The sequence below is a fragment of the Astyanax mexicanus genome, chromosome 1 (assembly GCF_023375975.1).
Source record: "Astyanax mexicanus isolate ESR-SI-001 chromosome 1, AstMex3_surface, whole genome shotgun sequence".
NCBI classification, from domain to species: Eukaryota; Metazoa; Chordata; class Actinopteri; order Characiformes; family Acestrorhamphidae; genus Astyanax; species Astyanax mexicanus.
Genome location: NC_064408.1, coordinates 79,862,837 through 79,890,825, shown reverse-complemented (window position 1 = coordinate 79,890,825; position 27,989 = coordinate 79,862,837). Strand labels below are relative to the sequence as shown.

The following is a 27,989-nucleotide window of genomic DNA, read 5'->3' as shown; positions in this document are numbered from 1 at the left end:
GTGACCTTCTCCAGATCTTTCTTCTGAGAGGCCAGACGAAAGACACGCACCAGGATAACTATCCTCAAAGCCCTCAGGAAGCTCACCACCCTGTTAATGATAGAGAAAATCACATGAATAGCTAAGAAAGAACAACATGTAGATGAATAGTTTACCACATCATCTGAACACAGCATTTGTTATTTGCACTGTATGATAATTTAATGATGAATGGTCTAATCTGCGTCATGAAGTAGCTCCGTAAGTTAGCAAACTAACTTAACGTTACATAGCTAAGCTGTTTTGGTTCTACTGTCCCCAAACGCCCCATAAACTCGAGCCACGAGACTCATATAGCTTTCATTGCCAAGATTTTACCTGCTATCACTAAAGATTAATAAGATAAAATACACGTTAGGCCTGTAAATCCACCTAACGTGCAAATGATCTTAACGCCAGCACGAACGAGTAACGGATTAGTAAACACGCAGGTAACCCTCGCTGTTTCTGAAAGAAAACTTCTCCTCTGTCTCTGTTTATACAGCGATGGTTTGGGTTTAAAGCTGGGTTTGTTGTGCTGGATATTTGCTGCAATATTATGAACTGAGATCAACCAGTGCTAACCAGTGACTTTAAAAAACAAATAAACACAGCTGTTACTGGACTGAAGGGGTTTTAAATATATTTAAAACCCCGGGAGACCTTATACGATATCGTATAATAAACCCAACATTTAGTTACATATTTCAATATTTGTTATTTATATATATTTTTACAACACTTGTAAAAAAAACGGGAGACCTTTCCGTCTCCCATCTTTTTAGTGAACTTATTCTAATGGTTCAGTTCATCTAAAAGAGCTGTTATGCCCATCACTACGAAAAATAACAAAAGGCTAGTGCTAACTGGTTAACTCTAGCTCTCACTCTCAGCACACACTCACGGGCAGCTCTTCTCTCTCTCTCTCTCTCTCCCTTCACACACACACACGCGCTTTCCTGCTCTGCCCCTCCCCCTACCCCAATCACAAGCCCAGCACAGAACAGAACAGTGAATTCACAGTGAACGGAATATAAAAGCAGCTTCGCTACAATATAGCTAATTGTTAAGAATTTAAAGATTAGGCTCCTGAAAGCCAGTAATGTTGACCCTGCTAAAAAGTCCAGCTCAAAATCAGAAGAAAACATTCCCTATACTCCCTATATTTAACGATATAGCCTCCCAGTATAAAGTACGTTTTTTCTGCTTTTGAGATGGATTATTTAGTAGAGAGTGTAAATCTGTACTGCAGTAAAAGTGTGTAGTTTCATAAACTTGGCTCGACCTAAATTTGGCTCACTATCTTTATAGGTCAGTTGCTTTAAAACAAAGTAATGTTAGCATAATGTAATGGAAGTGTGACTATTTTCACCGGGTAAAAGAAGCTTTTTTTTTTAACACAGGGGGACTAATTTCATCCCTTAATTTAAAACTTCACAGTGCAGTTTACACTACACTGCAAAAAAAAAAAACTAGACATAAAATATATGCAAATTAAGACAAATATATGTATTAAGCAAAACAAATCTGCCAATCGGGTAAGCAAAATTTTCTTAGTAAGATTTCTTACAAAAAAGCAATGGCAAAGTCTCAAAATGAGTGAAGTAACACCTAAATCAAGCAAAAAAAGTCACTGTTTATGGACACAAGAATCAGAATAACTTGATTGCTGCTTAATTGTGCTTATTTTGAGTTCAAATTACTTAAAATAAGGTACAAATTCTAAGTAAGAATGATTAAGGTAATTATCCCTAAAATAAGCAAAATAATCTAACACTTACACCATGCTTAGTAAGACAAAAAGTCTTATCAGAGAAGAAAATAAGATTTATTGCCTTAAATTTAGATAATTTCACTTGCTAAGATTTAGTTTTTTGCAATGTAATGACTGTGAACAACTTATTACAATATAGATAACTAACTACCTATGTAGTTATGTATGCATTAGTATGGTACCTAAGCTGTCAGTCCTCTGCTATTCTGAGCACTTCAGAATAAAGATGAATCATATTTGTCAGCAAGTTCTTAGATTTTAAAATGCTATTTTATTATATACACACACACACACACACACACACACATATATATCATATACATATATATAATGAGAGTACACCAATTTAGCTGTGAGTAAAGGAGAGATTCTAGTTGAGAAACTGTTAAAATGAAATGTAGTTTTAAGAATGTCAATTAGCAGTATTGCCATTTTATCTCAGTTTTGGTTGTCTTTCATTTTTGCATCATCTGAACCTGGGAGTTGTTCTTTAAATTGTCAATATGTCCATACATACACCTTGTTTTAAATAGATTGTGCTTAATTTAAACGAAACAAAACTTAAAAGCTGGTGTTTTAATAAATATTAGCAATAAATAATACACATCTAAAACAGTAAAACCATAAATGTAATACATACTTTTTATTTGACTAGACTAGGCTAAAATGTTTTGTTGACTAAATGACTAAAGTGTGACAAACAAAAGACTAAAACTAAATTAAAGTCACCTGTCAGAATGAATGCTGGACTGTATCTCTACTTAATTTTAAATACTTGTCATTCTTAATTCTCTGTTCTGAACATTTTCATCCAGGCTTGCTTGTTTAAAAAAAAAAGTTATTTTACTAATTCTATTATTTCATCATTATAGTGTGTATCCTGCAGTAAAGTTATTTATTTGGTTACTTTTTTGACATTTCTAGTTTAGTACATTAATTACAAATACAGGCAGTGTATAAAATGGTATGAGAGAAGTGCTGAATCAGGGGTTTGCCCAGGATCCCATACAAGCTAAAAGCAGTGTATGTTAATGAGACAAATGTATGAACTATGGAGAACTGTAGATCTTCTTATTTGGATAAACTATTACAGGACTACAGTAACTATGTGAAAGTAAATCTACAGATCTTTCTCTTCTGTAAATTCAGGCCCAGTCCCCGAAGACCCAGCATCTTCAGTGTCCTGGAGCTCAAGCAGCAGCACTTGCCACTCCACCGTCTCCATCCCCACCCGAAAGAGGAAGATCAGCAGAAGGAGGCGTCCAGGATGTAAAGAGGAGGAGAGGAGAGGGAGAGCAGATCAAAGCTTTGTAAATTGCTTTCTAAATAAGTGTTTTTTTTTTCATTGTTATTGCTTGTGTCTGTGTTTTCTATTTATTTGTTACAAAAATGTATGTGGGTTTGAGGGCCTGATTTAAGTGTCTCCCTATTTCTTCCTTTTTTTCTTCTTTCTTTTCCCTTTTCCCCAAGATCTCATGACCTCTCGCCACAGAAATAACTTTCTGGTCTCAAAAAAGTAAACAGGCACAGTAACATATTTTGATAGTTTGAGGTGCTACACATTTGGTACCTACAGCACATGTGAACCTACAGAAACTCCATGCACAAACAATAAAATAATCCCTGTCAATCATCTTGCATTACTGTTACAGAAACTAAACATCCACAGGGTCTAAAAGTCTAACATTGCCCTCTACTGGAAACTGAAAATACTGGTAGTGCCCTATGATAGTGAATATTAAAGTTGCAATAAAAGAGCAATACATAGAACAATAAAAAGCAAAGAAAACTAAAATTATTGTTAAAAGTTTTTTTATCCAATAGCTTTTATAAATACATTTTATTGAATGAGAAGATACATTATTCAGAACATTATTCAGTGGGAAGAAAAGATAGATAAATTGGTGTAATTTATTAACAAAGGAAGAAAATCTACAAAAAAAACACTAAATATTTAAACACTAAAATATAACAATATGAAAAGAGAGTTATCTGACAAGTATTTGATTAACTGCTACATTATTTCTGTAAAGACCAGACATTTCTGCTTTGAGAGAAAAAAAAACATTTTACTCTTACTTTCAGTTGAGACAGTAATTCTTTTAGGGATGAGCCTGGTGTCAATCTCCTCATAGGCAGGCTCAGCTGAAGTCTTCCTCCTCTTAGAGATCACTGTGAGAGAGACAGAGAGAAACATGGAGTCAGTTCAGTAGAAGAGAAGACTGATGACAGATTGAAGTACTAATGATGATTAGAGGAAGTACAGAAAGTGGATTGTAGATGATCTCTGAATCCCCCTACCTCTCCTGAGCACTCTGTTCTGATAAAACAGCACAACCAGAAGCACTAAGGCCAGGAAGAGCACATATCCCAGAACCAGGAGAGACACTGGATAGATGGAGGGAACAGCTGGTGGAGGAGTTTGTGGAAGTATGATTCTTCTTGTCTGTGGTTGAGAATCTAAAAAACAAATATACAAAATGTATAGACAATTTATACATGAACACAGTCCTTTTATTGGATGTGAATAATTTTGTGATGAATATTATGGAAGATGACATATGAAATGTCTATAAACACAGAATGATCTAGACAGACTGGTGCAAAGCACATACAGACTCTCACTATTGTTACTTTCTATCCTTCCCAAAAACATTACAATTATTAAATGATGGAAACCAAATGTGTGTGACCAACATTATGATCAACAATAGTTACCGAAGTTGCTATCAAGCCTGTTTACAATGGAGAAAAGTGGTCCCTGACCTTGCAAAGCAAAATGTCCCATCTGTCCTCTTTTATTATTTAAAGGCAAAGTATGATACAGGAAGCCTAGTGAGTGAGCATAAAATAACAATGTGATGTAAGTATTTTTCTCAAGCATGTGTAAAGTTTCTGTAACAGTTAGGAGGCAAATATATTCAGTTGTGTCTGTTCCTCTGACCTCCACAAGTGACTCCAGCACTGTGGGAGCAGTCAGTGTGGTTCTTCAGGGAATGAGGACAGTCCCACAGGTGAATCTCATTCCCTCTACACTTCACTCTGTTCATCCAGATAGTTCCTCCACCAGAACCATCAGCAGCTCTTCTATTAGCACTCAGCGCCGGCCCACAACCCAGCTGCCTGCAGATCACCTGAGCATCCCTGATGTCCCAGAGGTCACCACATACAGACCCCCATGTTTTATTATGATACACCTGCAGCCATCCAGAACAGCTTCCTACTCCTCCCCTCAGCCTCAGAGGAATGTGCTCTACAAATACACCACAGAGGGAAAAAAATTTGATTATCCATCAAAGACTTACAAACATTTACAACAGTCGTATATACTGTATGATGAAATATGTTCTTATAGAGATGTGGTAAACCACAAAAAAGCATTGTAAGATGAAAAATATGTACAAGCAGAAGAGAGCAGGAGAAAAAAAACAGAAGTAGCCATAGTAAAAAAAAAAGCACTTACCTTGTTTTACCGTTTTAGTTGAAACAGTTGATTTTTTTAAACTAATATATTTTTTAAATAAGATATTGCTTCTAATAGAGTGTAGTTTGTCTGTCTTCAGCAAGCTGTCTGTTACACCTGTTATTTCCACCACTAGGGCTGTGCCATATCGTATCAAACGCAAAAAACGATACTATACCCTGAAATATCGTGCCATATCACACACCCCTAATTACCACTGCAGGGCACCACTGGGGTTGCTGTTTTTATCTGTCCAATATTATTCATTTTACTTTATTATTAATTATATAGATTATATAGAGTGCATTAATAGTATCAGGACTTTCTTGATCACTGATGTCTGTTACCATCTGATAAAAAGTCTTGTATTTTTTTATATTGTAGTTTGGGGGGGTGCCATATCATATGCAAAAACAGAATTTAATTTTTATTTTGTTTCAGTAGTGTATTTTTAAAATAATATCTTTAATTCAGTGTTTTGTCATATCACCAAGAGTACTGTTATCGCGATAAATGCCATGAAACATCGTGATATTGTTTTAGGGCCATATTACCCACCCCCATCCACCACACCTGTCCTGTCTACACCTGAATTCCTCAGACTTACATAGACACTCTGATGGACTCCATTACCCAGAATCCCTCTCTAAACCTTTGTTAAAAATATCACTGTAGAAGTGTTATCTAAAATATGTTAAAGTGCAAAAAAAATATGCAAACTACAAATAAAACAGTGCGAGCAAAGACAAGAATTGCTTATTAGTGAAAGCATGCTGGCAGAACATGCAGTCAAAAAGAAAGAAAATGTAGTTTATCAAAGACATGATCATTTTGATAATGATAAGTTTTCTTACTTGAGCACGGTCTCTCATGAGGAGATGAATCACACAGCCAATTTGTCAAATCTAGTGTATTTCCATTCTCTGTGGTAGGACAAAAAATCAAATATTATGAAATTCCAATTACAAACTACATTAGTTCTAGCATTCTTTAAAGTCTTTAACACCTCATCATATCTGCCTACCTGAGCAGGTAATGCAAGCAACCTCATTGCGATTATCACACCTGTTCTCCCCCAGGAAGAAGATGGACAGTGCCACAGAGTGGCACAGAGTCATGTTTCCTACATTTTACATTATCCAGCCAGTTAGGAGCTGATTCCACTCTTGCTTTAGACCAAGACTCACTGCCAGTTCTTCCACAGTTCAGCTCTCGACAGATCAATTTTGCCGTTTCATCAGTCATCCCATTTACACACACATTCCCCCAGGTTCCATTATAGTACACCTCCAGATTCCCCTCACAGCCCTCAGTCAGTCTGATCTCTTTATACTCTGGTGGGAGAAAGATAGCTAGCTAGTTATGCACATTGATTTAAACGTGCAAAAGTTTCTTCTTTAATTATTCAAAATGTACCTCCAGTTGTACATAGATAGGGCATTGGTACTTGATTACAAGATCATTACAAACTGAGCAATTCAAGATACGAAGTACCTGAGCAGACGACTCCTACATCATCCTTGTGTCCACATTCATCCTCTCCACACAGCTGATATCTGCAGTTCCACAGAGACGCCTCGTTCCCCTCACACTCCACCTCATTCAGCCAAATGGGTCCAGTTCCAGATTCAAACCGGGCTGGTACTGGTACTGGAGCACTGAGGGCGACTCCACACTGCAGCTGTCTGCAGACCACCTGCGCATCCTCAATATCCCACAATTCATCACTCACTGTCCCCCATGATCCACTGTGGAAAACCTCCAGCCTTCCTGCACAGTCTCCCCCAGAACCAACCAGCCTGATGGAGCTGTGGACTGTGTTAGATGTACCTAAAATTTACACAAATACAAAAGATGTTTTCAAACTCCTTTCACAAGATATGTGTTGTGTATATGTACTCATATTTGCCAAATAATTATTCTCAAATGTTCAAAAATATGGATAATAGAGGCACTTTTGCATGTTATCATACATACAAATAAAATTCTACATTTATTAACTGTGCAATGCTTACCAGAGCAGGTGATGTAGAGCTGTACTGTGGAGCTGCAGTTAACTGCTTGTGAGCTGCTGCAGTTCCTCAGATGAGCTTCACTCCCAGAGCAGTTGAAACCCGTCACACACATGTAGCTGTGTTCAGGACTGGATGAAGAGGAGCTGGAGGTGTTGAGTACAGAACCACAGCCCAGCTGTCTGCAGACCACAGAGGTCACTGGCAGCTCTCATATCCCAGCTTACATCACACACTGTACCCCACTCACTGAGGTACTGGAGCTCCACTCGACCAGAACAAGAGTCTGAGCCGTTCATCAGCCGAGCCTGAGTGTGACCTGAATTTACAGAGGAAAAATAGTAGGCAACAATAATACAATACAATAATAATAAAAAAAAATACAGTAATTACAAACTAATTGCTCACAGTTTAGTACTACCGGTAATCTAAATCTTTTACAAACATACTTCATCATACCAGAGCATCTTAGTCCCACATCCTTGTTGTGAGAGCAGTTGGGTTTCAAGGAAGGAGATGTCTGGCAGAGGTACATATGAGATTCGTTTCCTCTACACTGAAGCTCCTCTGACCACATCTGACCCTCTGCTCTACCAAAAGCAGCTGCTCCCAGAACCTCCACAGGAGAACCACAGCCCAGCTCCCAGCTGCACACAACCTCTGCATCCTGCTGGTTAAAGTCAGCATCACACACTGGAAGCCAAGAATTCCGATGAAGCTTCTCTACTCTCCCAGAGCATGTGTGAGGACCACCAACAAGTCTTCGCTTGTCACCTACAGTATAGTATTTGTGTACATTGATCATCAAAAAACACTGCACCCAGAAGAAAGCATCAGATTACAAGGCTAGTCAGAAGAAAGATGTGCTATGCCATGGCTAAACACATTGACAGGTCAATCCACTAATCCACTAAAAAGTGCTGGATACTGTTGGACCCACGATCAGCACTCTACCACATCGCAAAATCACATTAGTGAAAGCACATTAGGAATGCCACACATCTGACATGTTGCATTACACACTGTATGTGTAGTTCCTTAAATATTACTCATCTTAGTCTAAATGAAATAATTTATTATTCCTCACACTGCCTGTAAATCAATGGTAGACATTAAAAAAAAAAAACATACTTGTAGTTTTAGATAAAAAAATAAGACTTTGTAAGTTTCTTTTAAAATGGTCACCAAAAACAATTCAACATAGTCAAAGTCTAAACATTTTTTCATATGTATAAAACTTTTGCTTTTTGACTTCTCTGCAGCACTCCTTGTAAAATTAAAAAGTCTGGTTAGCCCTCAAGGACATAAATGACAAATCAAATTAAAGGTTTCTTAATGTTTTAATGTCTTAAAGCTCACCTTCCGCGAAAATCCGATTTTTCTTGTTTTTTTGTGGAATACAGTAGGTCTCTCCGAGTTGAATGTGTACACCTGCACATTAAACTGTTTTGCAGCCCCTATTGTCTGCAGGAGCTAAGCAAAGAAATCCCCCCTCCCCCCCCCCTCCGAAAAACGGGTGAATTTTGAATTATCTTTCTGCCTACGTAGGCAGAAACTCACAGACCAGCCCACCTTGGCTCGAGAAACTCCCAGAGGCGGAGCTGAAGCGACGCAACATCACCGCTCATCAGTTAGGAGGTGGGAGACAGTGAGCGGCAGAGCGGTGGAGGGGCGTCGCAGTGCTCCTAGCCAATCAGAGGAGAGATATTTGCATGCTGTTTGCATGTATGAATATTCATGAGCAAAGCTGGAATCCGGTCATTTTGGACACACCCCTAAAACAGTCCATTAAAAAAGAGCTATACAGAGACACCTGAGCACTTTTTTTTTACAAAAACGGCTCACATGTCATTCATTCATACTAGAGACCACAACTAGACATTTTAAAATGAAAGAAAAAACGACGGAAGGTGACCTTTAATATCTTTTTTCATAATATTGTGCAATACAGAAATCAATCAAACTGGTGGATTTGTGTCTCCGTCACCTGTCTGTTATCTGAATTTGGTGGATGTGTGTTTTTGTCAGTGTTTTGTGTGAAATTGACAAAAGGAAGTGAAATACCTACCAGAACATGCCAGTCCCACATCATTATCATGGGAGCAGTTGTGTTTGAGTGAAGATGATTTTGGACAGAAGTGAATCTGAGATTCGTTTCCTCTACACTGAAGCTCCTCTGACCACACCTGACCCTCCCCTCTACCAAAAGCAGCTGCTCCCAGAATCTCCACAGGAGAACCACAGCCCAGCTCTCGACACACAACCTCTGCATCCTGCTGGTTAAAGTCAGCATCACACACTGTGACCCAGCTCTCTCCATGAAGAACCTCCACTCTCCCAGAGCAGTGAGAACCTCCAACCAGCCTGACTCCTAGGTATGATCAAAATATAATAAACATTATGCAGTGGGTTAAAAGGTTTTTTGATTACAGAAGTACATACTAAGTTTTTAGTGTAACTCACTTGAACAGATGACTCCAGCATCTTTAGGATGATTACAGTTATGTTTACCCCATCCTGCTGATTTACAGTTCTTTAGTATGGATTCTGATTCTCTACACTCCACATTATCCATCCAGATTGGTCCTGATCCTGATCCAAAGTAAGCACCACTAAGTGCATCTACAGCCTCTCCACAGCCCAGCTCTCTACACACCACTGCAGCATCTATCATATCCCAGTTATCATCACACACTGTTCCCCACTGTCCTTTAAGAAGAACCTCCACTCTCCCAGCACAGCGACTCCCACCATCCACCAACCTCACACTTTCTAAAGAGCAGAAAGAGAAAGATTGAATGCACAACTCAAACATCATTTTGCATCTTTTAAAATCTGGTAAAACTTCATTTTAATGCTATTCACAGGTGCTATATTCCAGCATGCACAAATATGGACTATATCAATAAAATAATTAAGAAGAATATGTTTCATGAAGTACATTATACACTGACCACTAAGAAAAGAACATCTTTTCATCAAGACACTAAAAAGAAAAAATAAATAAAATATGTAGCTCTCACCAGAACACACCAGTCCCACATCATTATCATGGGAGCAGTTGTGTTTGAGTGAAGATGATTTTGGACAGAAGTGAATCTGTGATTCGTTTCCTCTACACTGAAGCACCTCTGACCACACCGGACCCTCCCCTCTACCAAACGCACTGCTCCCAGAACCTTCACAGGAGAACCACAGCCCAGCTCTCGACACACAACCTCTGCACCCTGCTGGTCAAAGTCAGCATCACACACTGTGACCCAGCTCTCTCCATGAAGAACCTCCACTCTCCCAGAGCAGCGAGATCTGCCCACCAATCTGACCCCAAAATTAGTTTATAAGAGAAAGAGAACATGTACATTAACATTAACACACAGCATTAAGTACTTGGAAACCTTAAGAAGTTCCACAGGGTTCTACTGTAGGACCGATGAAACTAATATTAGTGAAGAACTGATGACAGTGAAAAACTGCAGTGTGGGCTTACACATGGAGTCAATTAACAGTTTAAGCACTAAACACAAACAAATGTACTAATTAACTGCTTAAAATATATAAAGATAAAAACTCTGGCCATGTACCACTGAACTAAGGTGTAACTGTAATTAACTAAAAAATATTAACGCCTGTTTCTTTGTGAATGGGACTTCTGCATGGAAATCCATTATTTTCTACCAGAAAGGAAAGATTACAAAAATGTATGTCTCCATCATGCCTACAGCAATAGTCTTTCTATAATTAAGTATTGTCTTATAGTGAAAATCACTTTTCATCTCCATATAATAATTTGCTTTTTTAATAATTTGACTTAGTATATCAAGTTATTACCTACATTTAAGTACTAGTAAGACCCAGTAAGTATTTTGTATGTGCTAGTTCATACAGAGAAATCACACTGTAAGTTATGGGAACTTAAGCTCTAAAACACAGGCTGTATTATAAGTGTTAACTAGGTTTATTACAGCTTATAGTTTTCTTCTATACAGTAATTTGCCACATTATTTTTTAAACGCAAAACCAGGTCTGAGATTGAGCAAACAGTGACTGATCTAGTGGTCTTAACCAAATAAAAGTGGGTTAATATAGGTGAAAGTAGGTCATGATTATGGCAGATTAGGAAGAAATGCTATAATAAATAAATTGTGCACAACTGATATACATTCCAACGACAAGTATTTTAAGATTTAGGAGAGCTCACCTGAACAGATGACTCCAGCAAGTCGATTACAAATTTGTTCCACCCATCCAGCTGATCTACAGTGCTTCACTGAAGACTCTGATCCACTACAGTTCACATCATCCATCCAGGCTGATCTTGGTCCAAACTGAACATTTTTAAATACAGCCTCCCCACAGCCCAGCTCTCTACACACCACTGCAGCATCTCTTATATCCCAGTTTTTACCACACACTGATCTCCATGTTCTGTTATAAAAAACCTCCACTCTCCCAGCACAGCGATGGCCACCATCCACCAACCTCACACTGTCTGTACAACAGAGAGAGAAAGAGAGAGGAAAAGATGTAGAAATCTGAAAAATCAGACTGAATCTCAAAATTAATACATAAGCCATTTAGTTCTTACCTGCACACACCAGTCCCACATCATCATAATGGGAGCAGTTGTGTTTGAGTGAAGATGATTTTGGACAGAAGTGAATCTGTGATTCGCTGCCTCTACACTGAAGCTCCTCTAAACACACCTGACCCTCCCAAAAGCAGCTGCTCCCAGAACCTCCACAGGAGAACCACAGCCCAGCTCCCGACACACAACCTCTGCATCCTGCTGGTCAAAGTCAGCATCACACACTGTGACCCAGTTCTCTCCATGAAGAACCTCCACTCTCCCTGAGCAGCGAGATCTGCCCACCAATCTGACTTCTACAATGTGTTTATAAGAGCAAAGAGAACATGTACGTTAATATTAACACACAGCATTGGGAGGGCTGGGAAGTTAATTTGAATAGAAGGGAATTAAATAATATGGGGCAGTGATTTTTATATTTTGCACTTTTCCTTAACTGAAATACAAGGATTTTAAAAATATATATATATATTATTTCTTAGTTGCTAATTCTAAACCAAAGCATTCAAAACCACCTCTGTAATAATCCATTTATTAAGTGTATGAAAGTGAATTTAGGTTCAGGCTTAAACTTTTCATGTTACAAAGAAGTTTTTATACAGGGGTGTATATAAAACAACTAACAGTTGTTTAATTAATTCAGTACATTCCAACACAGGCCTCATCACATTTGTTTACATCTCTGTGTAATATGTTTTATTTTTTTGCATCTTACCTGCACAAACAGCACCAGCGTCTTCATCATGATTACATCTCTGTCTACCCCAATCATACAACCTACAGTTCTTCAGTGAAGACTCTGATCCAGCACAGTTAGCATATTCCACCCAGATCGGTCCTGATCCTGATCCAAAGCGAGCTCTCCGTGGTGCATCTATGGCTTCCCCACAGCCCAGCTCTCTACACACCACTGCAGCATCTCTCATATCCCAGTAATCATCACACACTGTTCCCCAATGTCCTCTATGAAGAACTTCCACTCTCCCAGCACAGCGGCTCCCACCATCCACCAACCTCACACTGTCTGTGTGGAGAAAAAAACAAACACACTGATAATCAGAGAATAATTACACTTATACTCAAATAATAATACTCAAACAAGGCTGAAATACATTTAAACCAAATCATGGACATCAAAAGCTCCCATTTAGAGATTATAAGAAATCAGTTCACTAATTTGTACTTCTATAGCAATACTAAAATGGGCTGACTGGATGATAGCAAAGTGTAAATCACATGAATGTAAGATCAAAAAGTAAATATATACTTTTCAATTAAATGCCACTTTATGCAACATCATTCAGCATGTCTGGTTTGGTGGGGGATCAGTGATGGTCTGGGGAGGCCTGTAGATGCCCAGGCCTCTACAGGTTAGACAACAGTACCCTGCCTGCTCTTAGGTATTGAGATGAAATCCTTGAACCCATTGTAAGACCCTACGCTGGCGCAGTGAGTCCGTGGTTTCTCACGGTGCATGACAATCCCCGGCCCGATGTGGAGAAAGTAGTTAAGTTCTTCGAGGATAAAGGAATTTATACCATTCACTGCCTTTCCAACAACATCCTAACAGAAAAAGAGGCCAGTATACATACAGTCCACAAAGTTAGTTTAAATATGCTGTATATATTATATATATAATATATATATATATATATATATATATATATATATTTTTTTTTTTTTTTTACCAGTATATTATACTTACCAGATGTGACTAGAGTGACAGTGGTCAATAGAAAAATGAGTAGAACTCGGATGTCCATCTCTTGCACACACACACTGCTCAACTCAGCAGCAGAACAAGCTTTACCTCTACTCAGCCAGATAAGACTCAAGAACCTGAGAGACAGAGAGAGAGAGAGAGAGAGAGAGAGATTCCCCACAGCCGCCAATCACACTCACTATGACCTTATTAGAAAGAGGAGAGGAAATTATCAAACATTTTCAGTGACAAATCAGAAGAAGCTTTTTTTTCATTTCGCCATATTTTTAAAAAGCGTCAGCACTAATTAACACAGCTCCACCTCCTTGTGTCTGTGTCTGTGTCTATGGGCAAAGGAAGGTACAAAGTCAGCTACCTTCTGGAGACAAACTTCAGAGAGAGTAAACACACAAAATACAGCATTAAAGCTGCACCTGCAGACAGCAGATCCAAACACATAACATCCACCATGAAGATAAGTCACAGTTTCTTTTAACTACACATACAAACAACTTTTTTGTGTTTCTCATGCTTTTACAGAGTATATAAAACTAGTTTTAATCCTGATTACAGAAACTCTGATTAAGTGTTGGAATATTGTGGGTTCCCTGTGAACTACAGCAAGGCCGGTGAGCGATGGACCAAACAAAGACGGTTTGTCTGCCCTGTGAGGCGGGTGTAGGGTATGTTTGTGGAAATGCATCTAAGGATGCACCTACTACTCTACTGATCACAGCAGTTCCAATTACAAAATAAAAGTCCTGTTCTCTGGAGTATGCACTCGTGAGCCGAACTTACCAAGTTCGTTCTGACAAAGTACAAGAGTCCAAACTTGCTTAATCTATAATGAGAAACGGGCCGACTCTGGCGCTGCCAGGAACTTGTGAGCCCATGGGACCACGAGGGTGGTTGAGAAAACCTTTATTCTCTCTGTAATGATTAATTTATTTATCTAAAACAGTATGAAATGCATTAATTAACTGAAACATGTTGCTCAGTGTGCTTTTAAAAATGAAAAAAAAAGACACATTCTTTATAGGTGTGAAAAAAATCACACTTTATTATCATAATATAGAAAACCATAATAATGTATGCTGCACAGACATATATAGATATATTTTTGATTAAGGTGAAAAGCAAATATAATTTGCATGTTTACCATGTGTCCACAATAAATCGTACGTATTAAAATATCCAAACCTGTTGTAATGTGTGGGCTCTCTTCAGCAGGTATGATATCATCATAGACCTCGCCATAGTTTTCTGTAAAAATTAAAAAATGCATTGCAGCACAGCAGCATCAGGATGATGGCAGCAAGACACTGTTACTCAAAGACTCAAACTTTTAAAATACTAAGGGGTTTTCAATGTATTGGTACTGTCGCCCTCTGCGATCAGAACTGGTTGACAAATCAAAGTGTGTCCCTTTAAAAAAAAAAAAAAAAAAAACTCCCACACACCAAAGGATATTAACTCACCTCAACATGCCTTTTGCAATCCTGTAGTTACCCCTGGGCAATTATAAAATCACTATTACAAACTGTACAGTAGGCAAGACATTGTTTTTAACTTGTGACATGGATATACTGGAGTAGTCAAAGATAAATTGAATTTAGCATTAGCATTACCCGCCAACCACGCTCACTATTTTCCCGTTCAGGGGTGAGTCTTATCGGCCTGAAGCCTGATGCTAACTGCTAAAACACTTCAGAACCCTACACATATTGCATGGAACTTTTTTTCTATAAAACAAAAAATATATATATATATATATGTTTTTTCTTCTGCATTAAAAATTCTAACACACATTCAGTATATGTCAACTTACCTGAGAGAAGCTCCTCATCTACGTCCTCATATCCTGAATGCTGATCTTCAGAGATAAAACTTCCTGTTAAAGGAGATCAGAACAGTCAGAATGCCAAAGTTCAATTATTTAATCAAAATCTACAGCAAAAAAATGTATTTGTTAGTCTGAAAATGAGATGAGGCTTTAAGCCCAATCCCATTTCACCCCATGGCCCTACCACTTACCCCAACCATTCTTTGAGTGTAAAGGGTGAAATCCTCCCCATAAGAATTGGGACAACACTTCATGCACCAGATACGTCATCAGAAGCACTAAGGTTCAGTAACCTAGCTAATTTTATGGCATTGTATGTATTCAGAAAGGTTGGTGATTAAGGAACAATTGTCAATTTCTTAATTCCTGTTATGGGGAGCTTGGATTAGCTTTCATTTTATTTAATTGTTAAATGATGCAGCCTCTGCTGTCTCTTGCACCATTTAAGGTGAAATGGGAAAGTTGGCTAACAAACCCCATCCCTTTCCTCTGCTTTTTAACAGCAGTACAGGCCTGAATTGATAGTAACAGATATGTAATTCTTCCTATTATAGTCAGTGGAGTAACACATTATTTTGAACCTGTAAGATAAGGTAACAATGCTACAATTGATTTACTGCATGTAGTTTTTTCATTTATAGTCATTTAAACACTCAGAATTGCTATTTGATATCTGACCTTAGATCCACTTTACATACTGTGAGAAGACTGCCTTCAGTGAAACTCTCTACATATAATTTACCTCTTTTAGTATATCTGTTAGTGACACATTTATGGTTAATCTCTTCATAGACTGCCTCAAGCAGAGTCTTCCTCCTCGCCTTAGAAATCACTGTGAGAGAGAAAGAAAGAAACATGGAGTCAGTTCAGTAGAAGAGAAGACTGATGACAGATTGAAGGACTAATGATGATTATAGAAAGCACAGAAAGTGGATTTTAAATGATCTCTAAATCTCCCTACCTCTCCTGAGCACTCTGTTCTGATAAAACAGCACAACCAGAAGCACTAAGGCCAGGAAGAGCACAGATCCCAGAACCAGGAGAGACACTGGATAGATGTATGGAAAATTAGATGATGGATTTTTTGAAGGAGGGACTGTCTTTTTCTCTGTTAGCTGTGCTGGTACTGAAAACACAGAATAAAAACACTGTTGAACACTGCATAGTGTTGTTTAAACTTAAAAAAAAAAATCACACAAAGGAACTAATTAAAAGAGTACCTGTGGTGTAAGTTGTAGTTGTTTCAGATGAAAAAGGTAATGTGACAAATATGTCTGAAAGAAATATCATAAAAATGGTCAAGAAAAAGAGGTTACAGAAGGAGAAAGAGATTAGAGCAGCATTATTTAAGAAATGGTATTTATTGTTTTTGTGTTTATTGTCTTTGAAACAAAAGAAGTACATGGCTGATATGGTAATATTGTAGGTATTTTCAAAAATATTGTTGCATTATTGTTGCATTATTGCATAATGTTACTTAGTGTATTTATCAGTGTTGTGAGCCTAAATCAGCCATAATATAAATGCTATTCTCCCTTTTACAGGTCAGAGGAGCACAATAATAATAATATTGAACCTGACTGAAATACAGAGTACACTGCTTAACATAACCATAGTTATCTTAAGAAAAGTTAATACTAGATTAAAAAACGTTCTCGCACACCTGCACAGGTGACTCCGGCACTGTGGGAGCAGTCAGTGTGGATCTTCAGGGAATGAGGACAGTCCCACAGGTGAATCTCATTCCCTCTACACTTCACTCTGTTCATCCAGATAGTTCCTCCACCAGAACCATCAACAGCTCTTCTATTAGCACTCAGCGCCGGCCCACAACCCAGCTGCCTGCAGACCACCTGAGCATCCCTGATGTCCCACAGATCAGCACATATAGACCCCCACTCAGCATTATGATACACCTCCAACCTCCCAGAACAGATTTCCTCTCCTCCTCTCAACCTAATAGGCATGTAATCTACATCACACATGAACAGACACATGAATAATATTACATTTTTATAACAAAACTACAGCAAACTGCATTAGTGTTTTTATTTAATCAGTTTTCACTCAAATCAAAGATCAACTGATGAAAAGGGAAGTTTAGAATTATTTGACAAAACAAGTTAGAATGTAGGCACGAACAAATCTGATTAATATGTATACTTATTCAAGTAGTGAATGGAGTGGTAGTCAAATATTCGTACTTGAGCACTGACCCTGGTTTGGAAATAAGAAGAATTTTTGAAGGTTTTCAAATGCAAGCTGTTTCTTCTCTCCTAGAAATGGAGACACATGCTATAAATACTACAAAAATCAAATCAATACTACTAAACTCATTACTAAAATAATGATCTCAGCAATAACAATTGAGAGTTTCAATTGAGCGGCAAACCGCCTCATTTCACACCAACGCACAGAATTAAAAGTCAGTCTGGTTGTGCTGATTTTCAAATAACACCAGGCATTCTAACAGGGCGCACAGGAAACTTCAAGCTGCACCAGACTGCTCTTTTTCTCTAACCCCACCGAACTATTCCAGCAATGACAAAAACAATTTTTCAGTGCGATTTTAGGACAGAACAGGCTCCTATTAGTAAATGTACACCATTATTGTAAGTCACTTTGGACAAAAGCATCTGCCAAATGTAATGTAATTCAATGTAATATATCTTATTATTTCACTCACAAATGTAATTTTTTTCTGATACACTTTACACTTTTTATTAAAATGTGTTCCCAGCATGACCAGATGAGTGTAAAAAGCACAGCAAGGTGTAGCTTGTAGTCCCAAAAAATCTCAAGCAATCCTGCACACATACATTGCCATGAAGAAGTATTTGCCCCCTACAGATATACTGATATTTTTCTGATTATTAAAAAAAACTTTAACATCAGACAAAGATAACCCGAGTAAACATAAAAAAAGCTCATTTTAAATGATCAGGAATAAAGGAATTTAAAGAATTTCTTGATTCTACAGGTCTGGCAGTAATCAGGCCTGGTTGAGTTAAGTGAAATTGAATACTCATCTATCCAAAAAGTGTAATTAATCACATTTTATTTTTTAGGGGGTGTTTGGATATTTTTTTTCCCTTAATAAATAAAATGATTATTTAAAAATTATTTTATATTTACTCAGGTTGTATACACTTACACAGGGAAAGAGGATGAGGAAAAGTGAGGGTGATCCGGTCACCACAACACTTTCTTTCAACACAACTTTCCATGAAAAACTGTTTTACTCATGCTCATCTACTACAAAGAAAAACAACATACCGGAGCAGGTAATGTGAGTCACCTCACTGCTTCTATCACAATTGTTCTGACTCCAGGATGAAGATGGACAGTGAAACAGAGTAGAGTCATGTTTCCTACATTTTACATCATCCAGCCAGTTAGGAGCTGATTCCACTCGTGCTTTGGTAGCTCTCTCAGTCTTAAATCTTCCACAGTTCAGCTCCCGACAGATGAGACCCATTGTTTCTACATCCATCCCATTGTTACACACATTCCCCCCAGGTTCCATTATAGAACACCTCCAGATTCCCCTCACAGCCCTCAGTCAGTCTGATCTCTTTATACTCTGATGAGAGAAAATGCTTTATGTTAGACCCTGGAGTTTTCATGTAGTCTAAAACAAACTTAATGAATCTACACTAATAGTTAAAAGTTTTAGAACACCCCCATTTTTTGCCATTTTTTAAGCTCTCCAGCCCAGTTAATAACCTGAAATGGTACAAAATCCAGTGTGCTCAAATGGTACAAAAGTTAGCAGTGCCAGGGCCTTTAAACAGAAAAGGATCCCAAAAAAGTGTATATTGTACAAAAAAAAAAAAAAAAAAAAAAAACCTGAATATATTTGTTTTAAAGAAAGCTTTGGAAATTGGCGCAAAAATAAGAATAAATTAAGCCTTAGTCTGTAGTAAAGTTAGAAGAGAATGTGTTACTGCACTCTACTGCTGACTTTGTAGTAAACTGCACTTTTATCATAATACCTAAAAAAGACACCAAAATACAGATCAATTTGAAAAAATTTAGTTTGCCCTTTAGATACATTCTGACACATTCAAAAAAACAAGAAAAAAAAGGTACAGGAAGAGGTCTGGCTGACCCACATGGCAACAACTTTAGATTGGTTTAACAAGTCTTATTTTAACAGTTTAACTAAGTCTCACTTTCAGCACTGAAGAGAAAATTTAGAGGTCTGACAGGTGAAGTGTTGTAAGAACACCAGCAATCAGCACACTGTACCTGAGCAGACGACTCCTACATCATCCTTGTGTCCACATTCATCCTCTCCACACAGCTGATATCTGCAGTTCCACAGAGACGCCTCGTTCCCCTCACACTCCACCTCATTCAGCCAAATGGGTCCAGTTCCAGATCCAAACCGGGCTGGTACCGGTACTGGAGCACTGAGGGCGACTCCACACTGCAGCTGTCTGCAGACCACCTGCGCATCCTCAATATCCCACAATTCATCACTCACTGTCCCCCATGATCCACTGTGGAAAACCTCCAGCCTTCCTGCACAGTCTCCCCCAGAACCAACCAGCCTGATGGAGCTGTGGACTGTGTTAGATGTACCTAAAATTTACACAAATACAAAAGATGTTTTCAAACTCCTTTCACAAGATATGTGTTGTGTATATGTACTCATATTTGCCAAATAATTATTCTCAAATGTTCAAAAATATGGATAATAGAGGCACTTTTGCATGTTATCATACATACAAATAAAATTATACATTTATTAACTGTGCAATGCTTACCAGAGCAGGTGATGTAGAGCTGTTCCGTGGAGCTGCAGTTAACTGCTTGTGAGCTGCTGCAGTTCCTCAGATGAGCTTCACTCCCAGAGCAGTTGAAACCCGTCACACACATGTAGCTGTGTTCAGGACTGGATGAAGAGGAGCTGGAGGTGTTGAGTACAGAACCACAGCCCAGCTGTCTGCAGACCACAGAGGCCTCAGACTCACTCCAGGAGTCCAGCAGAACTCTCCTCCAGTCCTGCCTGAAGAACACCTCCACCTCCCCCTCACACTCCATCCCTCCAGTCAATCTCACTACACCCTCATGAGACGCCAGAGAAGAACCTGAAAGTACCACAAATATATGTTAGATTTTACAGGCTTAATAAGATTGTTTTTACAGCACTTGAAATAAATCAGATTTAGAAATTAAACACATTGTTTTTTTACAGGTACTGCTGCATTAGCTGAGCTATATATGGAGCAAAATTAGAAATTGATTTTCAGAAATCAAAATTGTCTATGGAAATGTATATACATGTTCAAAACTGAGATACATTAGTAAATTAATTGAAGTGAAGTAAAAAAAAATATATATATAAGAACATTATAAGGGCACTTCCTCCTAAAATCACTTTACAGCCCATTGATAAGAATGTTTAAGATTCTTAAAAGCTCACCACTGCAGATGAGTCCAACATCCTGTTCATGAGAGCATGCAGTTCGACTCCATGATGAAATGGGACACTTTAACAGGTGTGTTTCGTTCCCCTGACAATCAAACACATCCGCCCAGATCCGGCCACTCCCCTCCCCAAACCAGTCTGACCCCAACACAGCCACAGAACTCCCACACTTCAGCTGAGCACAGAGGACACTGGAAGCTCTCATATTCCAGCTTACATCACACACTGTACCCCACTCACTGAGGTACTGGAGCTCCACTCGACCAGAACAAGAGTCTGAGCCGTTCATCAGCCGAGCCTGAGTATGACCTGAATTTACAACCAAGAGACTCGTAAAAGAGCAAGTTCTCTCCTATACTGTATATTATATAAAGAAATGTTAGACGATAATATCACATATTATACTGTACCAGAACATACAAGTCCCACATCATTACCATGAGAGCAGTTGTATTTGTGTGAAGAGGTTATTGGACAGAGAGTAATCTCAGATTCATCTCCTCTACACTGAAGCTCCTCTGACCACACCTGACCCTTCCCTTTACCAAAAGCAGCTGCTCCCAGAACCTCCACAGGAGAACCACAGCCCAGCTCTCGACACACAACCTCTGCATCCTGCTGGTCAAAGTCAGCATCACACACTGTGAACCAAGACGCTCCATGAAAAACCTCCACTCTCCCAGAGCAAACATGAGGACCATCAGCAAGTCTGGATGTCCTGTGATCTGTGTGTAATGCAAAAATGTTAAATCTCTCTCTCTCTCACAATCAGATTAAATAAAGACTTGTATAATAGACAAATGCTAAACAAAACAGAAGGCTAGTAATGAGATGAAAAAATACTAGAGTTGTCAAATTAACATGTTCACTTCATTAATGAATAAAAAAAATGAACACAAATAACAAAAATACTGCTCATTAATTACCCTACTTTGTGCCCTCTGACCTCCGACGCTAGATCCCAGTTCACAGATCATATCAAACCACATAATCTATCCAATTCATCCATGTTAATAATACAGATTAATTTAGCTAGGAAAACAGTTGGCATCGCCAAATAGCCATAGTGGCTAATCCGCCATTTTGAAAATCATAACAAAAGATTTATAGAAAAACAATAAAAAAAAAAATAAAAAAAAAAAATAAATTTATTCTGACTTTTTTTGTTGGTCAAAATATAATTAAATATCTAAATTCTGTCCATATTTGATATCTTAATTCTGTCCATATTTGCATATTATTTTTAATCATTTTAAGCAGGGCTGGTATATTTTATTATTACACAGCAAAGCATTTAAGCTGTTATTGTAATAATAAATGTAAAAATGTTAACTATTTTAGAGTAGCCTAGAATATCTGGCATGTGTGACATTTTTTGTAATTTGCATACGAATAAAGGAGCATCAATTTATAACATTTTTTTTTAAAGATATGTACAGTATTTACAGCATCTTTACTGACAGATTTTTTTTAAGCGAAACAGCAGAGTGGTATAGAATACCATAGTCTGGCAATCTCAGTGTGGGATAATGTACACATCAGGAAGTTGTTCAGTTGAGCTGTACACATTTATATCAAAACGATAACACATAGACTAAAATTAATATATTGTGACATAAGTTTTGTCATATCGTCCAGCACTAAATTGTTAAGCTGGAAATGGCACTATGTTTCTAATTACAGTGTGTTGACTGGTTTTGTTTTGGCACATAAAGTGTTTCAGAAGTTGTCTGGAAGTGGAAAGGACTAATGCATTTTGTTTCATTCAGGTTATAATTTTGAAAACAAATGTTGTGCTCTAGCAAATCAGTACTGCAGACCCTTTTTTATTAAATTAAATTTTATCAAACAAAATGAAACTGACTAGACAATATCTTGGGTTAATATTTTCAGCAATAAAATAAAAGTCAAAGCAAATGTTAAAAAAAACATCACTGCTTCTCACATTAGCTGTAACTGTCAGAATTTACTATGTAATAGAATATTTAATACGGAATAGGTATACAAAACAGTGACATTCCATCATATGATCTCTGATTTGATTTTGTCTATGATGTGTCGAAACATTCTCAGAAAGTTCACAAATGTAATACATGTAATACGTACGTATTACAGTTTTTGTCTAATTAAAACATACCTGAACAGGTAAGCTCAATATCCATATTATGATTACAGCTGTGTTCACCCCACCCTAATGATCCACAGTGTTTCAGTGTAGACTCTGATCCAGTACACTTCACATGACTCATCCAGATCGGTGCAGATCCTGGAACAGCTGCATCAGTCCTAAACGGCTCTCCACAGCCCAACTCTTTACACATGACAAAACCCGCTATGAAATTTGCACCAGCACCACAAATTGTTCCCCACTGTCCTCTGTGAAAAACCTCTGCTCTTCCAGCACAGCGACTGCCACCATCCGCCAACCTCACACTGTCTGTGTAAGAGAAAATAAGAACAAGAAAAAATTACCGAATTATGAACTAGTAAGAGTAAAAATGGGAAACATTTTTTTGAAAAACACTTACCTGCACACACCAGTCCCACATCATTATCATGGGAGCAGTTGTGTTTGAGTGAAGATGATTTTGGACAGAAGTGAATCTGAGATTCAGTTCCTCTACACTGAAGCTTCTCTGACCACACCGGACCCTCCCCTCTACCAAAAGCAGCTGCTCCCAGAACCTCCACAAGAGAACCACAGCCCAGCTCTCGACACACAACCTCTGCATCCTGCTGGTTAAAGTCAGCATCACACACTGTGACCCAGCTCTCTCCATGAAGAACCTCCACTCTCTCAGAGCAGCGAGAACCTAAAACCAGCCTGGCTCCTAAAATATCACAAGAGCATAAACAATGAGATAACAACAGGATTTAATAAATGAAAGTCAGACACACTCCCAGAACAGTGAGAACCACCAACCACCCGGACTCCTAAAAATTGTGAACATAAAGCTGAATTTAAACATATGTGAGTCACTGCTTCAACATGAAAATGTCTTTCCATGTCATTGAATCTCTGACATTAACACAGCAAGAATGGTCAAAAGAGATATGGCATTTAACCTTCAGTGGAAAAGTTGATAAATGAACGCTATCTGTTTCCTTACAAACAGTACTACTACGCTTAATGGACCCTAAGCCTCTAAAATGGGTCCTTTCCCACCACTTACAAGACTTTGTTTTACATGTATGATATATTATGAACAGTTTCCTGTTCCTAGTTAACAGAAGGGAACATAAAATAATTTACTGATACAATTTACCTGAACAGATGACTCCAGCATCTTTAGAATGATCACAGTTATGTTTACCCCATCCTGCTGATTCACAGTTCCTCAGTGTAGACTCAGAGCCACTGCAGTGCACATTATCCATCCAGATTGGTCCTGATGCTGATCCAAAGTAAGACTCATGATATGTATCTACAGCTTCTCCACAGACCAGCTCTCTACACACCACTGCAGCATCTCTCATATCCCAGTTATTACCACACACTGATCCCCACTGTCCTCTATAAAGAACCTCCACTCTCCCAGCACAGCGACTGTCACCATCTACCAACCTCACACTGCCTGTACAACAGTGAGTAAGACAGACCAAGACATTGAGAAAGAATGGAAAAAAACATGTATTTTCACCACTATAAATGATGTAAAGTAGAATTGTGGCTGAAAACTGAAATAATAGCAAGACATTTGCATTTTTGACAGAATTACAAAAAGTTTACATAAACATTGAGCTAATCTTAATGACATTAATCACAAACATGCAGCTCTTACCAGAACACACCAGTCCCACATCATCATCATGGGAGCAGTTGTGTTTGAGTGAAGATGTTTTTGGACAGAAGTGAATCTGTGATTCGTTTCCTCTACACTGAAGCTCCTCTGACCACACCGGACCCTCCCCTCTACCAAAAGCAGCTGCTCCCAGAATCTCCACAGGAGAACCACAGCCCAGCTCTCGACACACAACCTCTGCATCCTGCTGGTTAAAGTCAGCATCACACACTGTGAACCAGCTCTCACCATGAATAACCTCCACTCTCCCAGAGCAGCGAGAGCCATTAACCAGCAGGACTCCTAAAAATTACCATGAAAAAAAGAAAGCTTATTTATCAGTAATGATAAATGATTAAGCATGATGATGCTAAATATTGCACAATGAATGATTCATAAATGCATTGGAAAAAACTAAAGAGAGTATAAGGATTCAAAATAAGTTCAGTAAAGCTATGAATTCCATTAAACAAATTAATATGGATCAGCAAAATTATGAAATCAGTAAAAAAAAAAAAAAAAATCAGTAAATTAATTGTTGGTTGAGAATTCCAGTGTACAGCACAGTTTGGTGATTGCTCAGTTTAAACATACCAATTTACCTAGGCAATCAACAAGGATTTAGGGTGGGTTAAAAAGAAAAATCATATGTGCTGTACACTTTGCCTACATGGCAGATAATGTACAGTCCCTGTTTACAGTGTTTTACCTGAACAGATAACTCCAGCATAGGACACCCCTAATCAAAATGTATATTATTGTGACTACAGAAGGAAATAAAAATGACCTAATGTTTAGAACACATAACATTGAAGTGGACACGTCTATTTAGCATTTTTAATATTTCTTCCCTTTATAGTTTCAAAATAACAAAAATAAAAAAGATACACATAGACTTTTAATTTGTTGGCAATCCTGTGAGCAGTTATTTTCCAGACACTATATGACCTCCACCAGTCTTGTTACCTGCTTAATGGACTGGAGGAACAGAACAGTAGACACATACTTAATTCACCATTCTTGCTTTTAAACTATGTGCTGCCAATACAAGTATTCTAAGTCTGTTCCACTCCAACCCAGAATATTACATGTGATTCACATGGATACATGTTGCTGTAGCCATTTTGTATAATGTGTTACTGCAGCTCCAAAAATCCACAAATTATCTCCAAAACAACAGTCTCTTGTGTCTGTTAGACTAGAGAAACTCATTACATTTGTCCAAAGTCTATTGTGTTTATAATTAGTGCTATCCACCAGGAAGTTTCTGCTAGCTGTGTTTTTAATGTTTTTAAACTCACACTGCAAGGTATTCTAGACAAACACAGATCCCCTACACTTTATTACACTATTATCCACTAAAAAACAAATGCCAGAACAGTAATGCTGCACAAACATAACACCCTCACCCCAAACAAACAATATAATAAGTCACAAATATTTAATTTCACCAGGTCTTAATGGCAAACAGGTAATGGAGCACAGGGCTGAGCTACTGAGACAGAGGGCTGTCTAAGTAGGAATAGATGAAGTCACAGGCTCATTGTGCTGAATGCAGTTCTTACCTGCACACACCAGTCCCACATCATTATCATGGGAGCAGTTGTGTTTGAGTGAAGATGATTTTGGACAGAAGTGAGTCTGAGATTTGTTTCCTCTACACTGAAGCTCCTCTGACCACACCTGACCCTCCCCTCTACCAAACGCAGCTGCTCCCAGAACCTTCACAGGAGAACCACAGCCGAGCTCTCGACACACAACCTCTGCACCCTGCTGGTCAAAGTCAGCATCACACACTGTGACCCAGCTCTCTCCATGAAGAACCTCCACTCTCTCAGAGCAGCGAGAACCTAAAACCAGCCTGGCTCCTAAAATATCACAAGAGCATAAACAATGAGATAACAACAGGATTTAATAAATGAAAGTCAGACAGCACAGACACACAATGTAACTATTCAATACAGTGCACATATTATATGAAGATAGTGTAGCTTGCCTGAACAGATGACTCCAGAATTGTGGGTTTCATTGCAGTCATGTTTACCCCATACTGGTGATCTACAGTTCTTCAGTCTAGACTCTGATCCACTACAGTCCACATCCTCCATCCAGATTGGTCCTGATCCTGATCCAAAATGAGATTTGCCCAGTGCATCTACAGCTTCTCCACAGCCCAGCTCTCTACACACCACTGCAGCATCACTCATATCCCAGTCATCACCACACACTGTTCCCCACTGCCCTCTATGAAGAACCTCCACTCTCCCAGCACAGCGACTGCCACCATCCACCAACCTCACACTGCCTGTACAACAGACAAGGAATAAAGAAAGAAAGAAGCGAATAAAAAAAAGAAATAATAATAGGTCTATGCTTCTTCAGCGTCGCAAGGTTATTTAACATAATTCTTAACAGATTTCGCTAATTCAAACAGCCCGAAAATGTTTTAAATAGCTCAATTTTAACGCTCTAATTACTAAAAAATGGCTCGGGTTCAGAAGGACAGTTTATGGCTCAGGTCGGGTCTGGCTCGGGCAGAAAGTGCATGGATTTGGGCCGGGTCGGGCTGGATTTTTGGGCCCGATCTAAGCTCTACCGCTCCACACACTGCAGGCTTTTTGCAGCGGGGGAGCCATACACTTTTACAAAAACACAGTTAACTCTGGACTTATTTATATGAAATTTACATATAACGTTAACTTTATTCTTCACACGAACACTGAGCTAATGCTAAGCTAACAGCGCTAAGCTTACACCTGAGGAAAAATATTGTGCTGTTTTAATTTTCTCACACTTCGTCATTAAGCTATTTTATCTAGGTTTTTCCCACAAAAAAAACAATTTCAAATTAGCTTATTCATAAGACAAGTTTTAAAAATCTGCTCATTTTCAAATGCAATTCATATTACATTTAAACTATGGCAATGTTTAGCTATCCTTAGACAACTAACGTTAGCTAACTACCTAGAAAGAGAGGCAAGGCCAGCACGTGCAGGTGGTGTAAGACACTACAAACACATACATGATCATAAAATAAAGGACCTGGTCGAACGTACCTTATATCTTAGTAGCACAACAAGTCCTGAGGTGAGCTGAGCTGAGCCTAAATGAGCTGTGCTTCCGCAGCAACTAAAAATGTGCTGCTTGGCGCGTTGTGGAGTTTGGGTTGTGATTATAGACTGTATAAAAGTATGGACTGGACGGTCCCAATTTACTCTCATTAAGGCGTTTTAAAGCCAAAATATGGCCGAAATGGAAGCTGCCATCTTGCCTGCGCTTGCAGAGGCAGTCTGCAGTCTGGGAGCCAGAACTGGCGTGACAGAGGTGGGAGGCGGGGGGCGGGGCCGTGTGACTGCTCAAACCCCGCCCACTC

General features: G+C 38.5%; 1 protein-coding gene across 11 annotated transcripts; it reads right to left on the bottom strand.

Moving 5' to 3' along the window:
• Nucleotides 1-27,900, bottom strand: LOC111192956 (deleted in malignant brain tumors 1 protein). Of its 11 annotated transcripts, XM_049484039.1 has the most exons (17): nt 27,673-27,896; nt 26,613-26,921; nt 26,378-26,484; nt 24,617-24,812; nt 24,101-24,409; nt 23,363-23,665; nt 22,972-23,271; nt 21,245-21,559; nt 20,829-21,143; nt 20,170-20,493; nt 6,750-7,085; nt 6,110-6,178; nt 4,737-5,045; nt 4,559-4,624; nt 4,094-4,252; nt 3,872-3,964; nt 1-90 (listed from the first exon to the last, which is right to left on the bottom strand). In XM_049484039.1, exons 2-17 carry the CDS (start codon nt 26,821-26,823, stop codon nt 83-85), a joined length of 3,420 nt encoding a protein of 1,139 aa, XP_049339996.1. In that variant the 5' UTR covers nt 26,824-26,921; nt 27,673-27,896; the 3' UTR covers nt 1-82. The 11 variants fall into 11 exon arrangements, 9 of the variants coding, with proteins under 9 accessions (XP_049339996.1, XP_049339991.1, XP_049339992.1 ...); XM_049484034.1 differs by lacking the exon at nt 1-90 and having other exon boundaries at nt 2,669-3,964; XM_049484035.1 differs by lacking the exon at nt 1-90 and having other exon boundaries at nt 2,669-3,964; nt 21,272-21,559.
• Nucleotides 27,901-27,989: the final 89 nt, after the last annotated feature.

What these genes read in the sequence shown, in the direction of transcription:
- LOC111192956 (XM_049484034.1), bottom strand. Translation starts at nt 26,823, where the DNA reads ATGAGTGATGCTGCAGTGGTGTGTAGAGAGCTGGGCTGTGGAGAAGCT. An exon ending in TTGACCAGCAGGGTGCAGAG is followed by an intron (nt 24,813 to 26,377) that starts GTTGTGTGTCGA and finishes CAGGATGCAGAG; the next exon opens with GTTGTGTGTCGAGAGCTGGG. An exon ending in GAACAGAGTGCTCAGGAGAG is followed by an intron (nt 3,965 to 4,093) that starts GTAGGGGGATTC and finishes TCTCTCTCACAG; the next exon opens with TGATCTCTAAGAGGAGGAAG.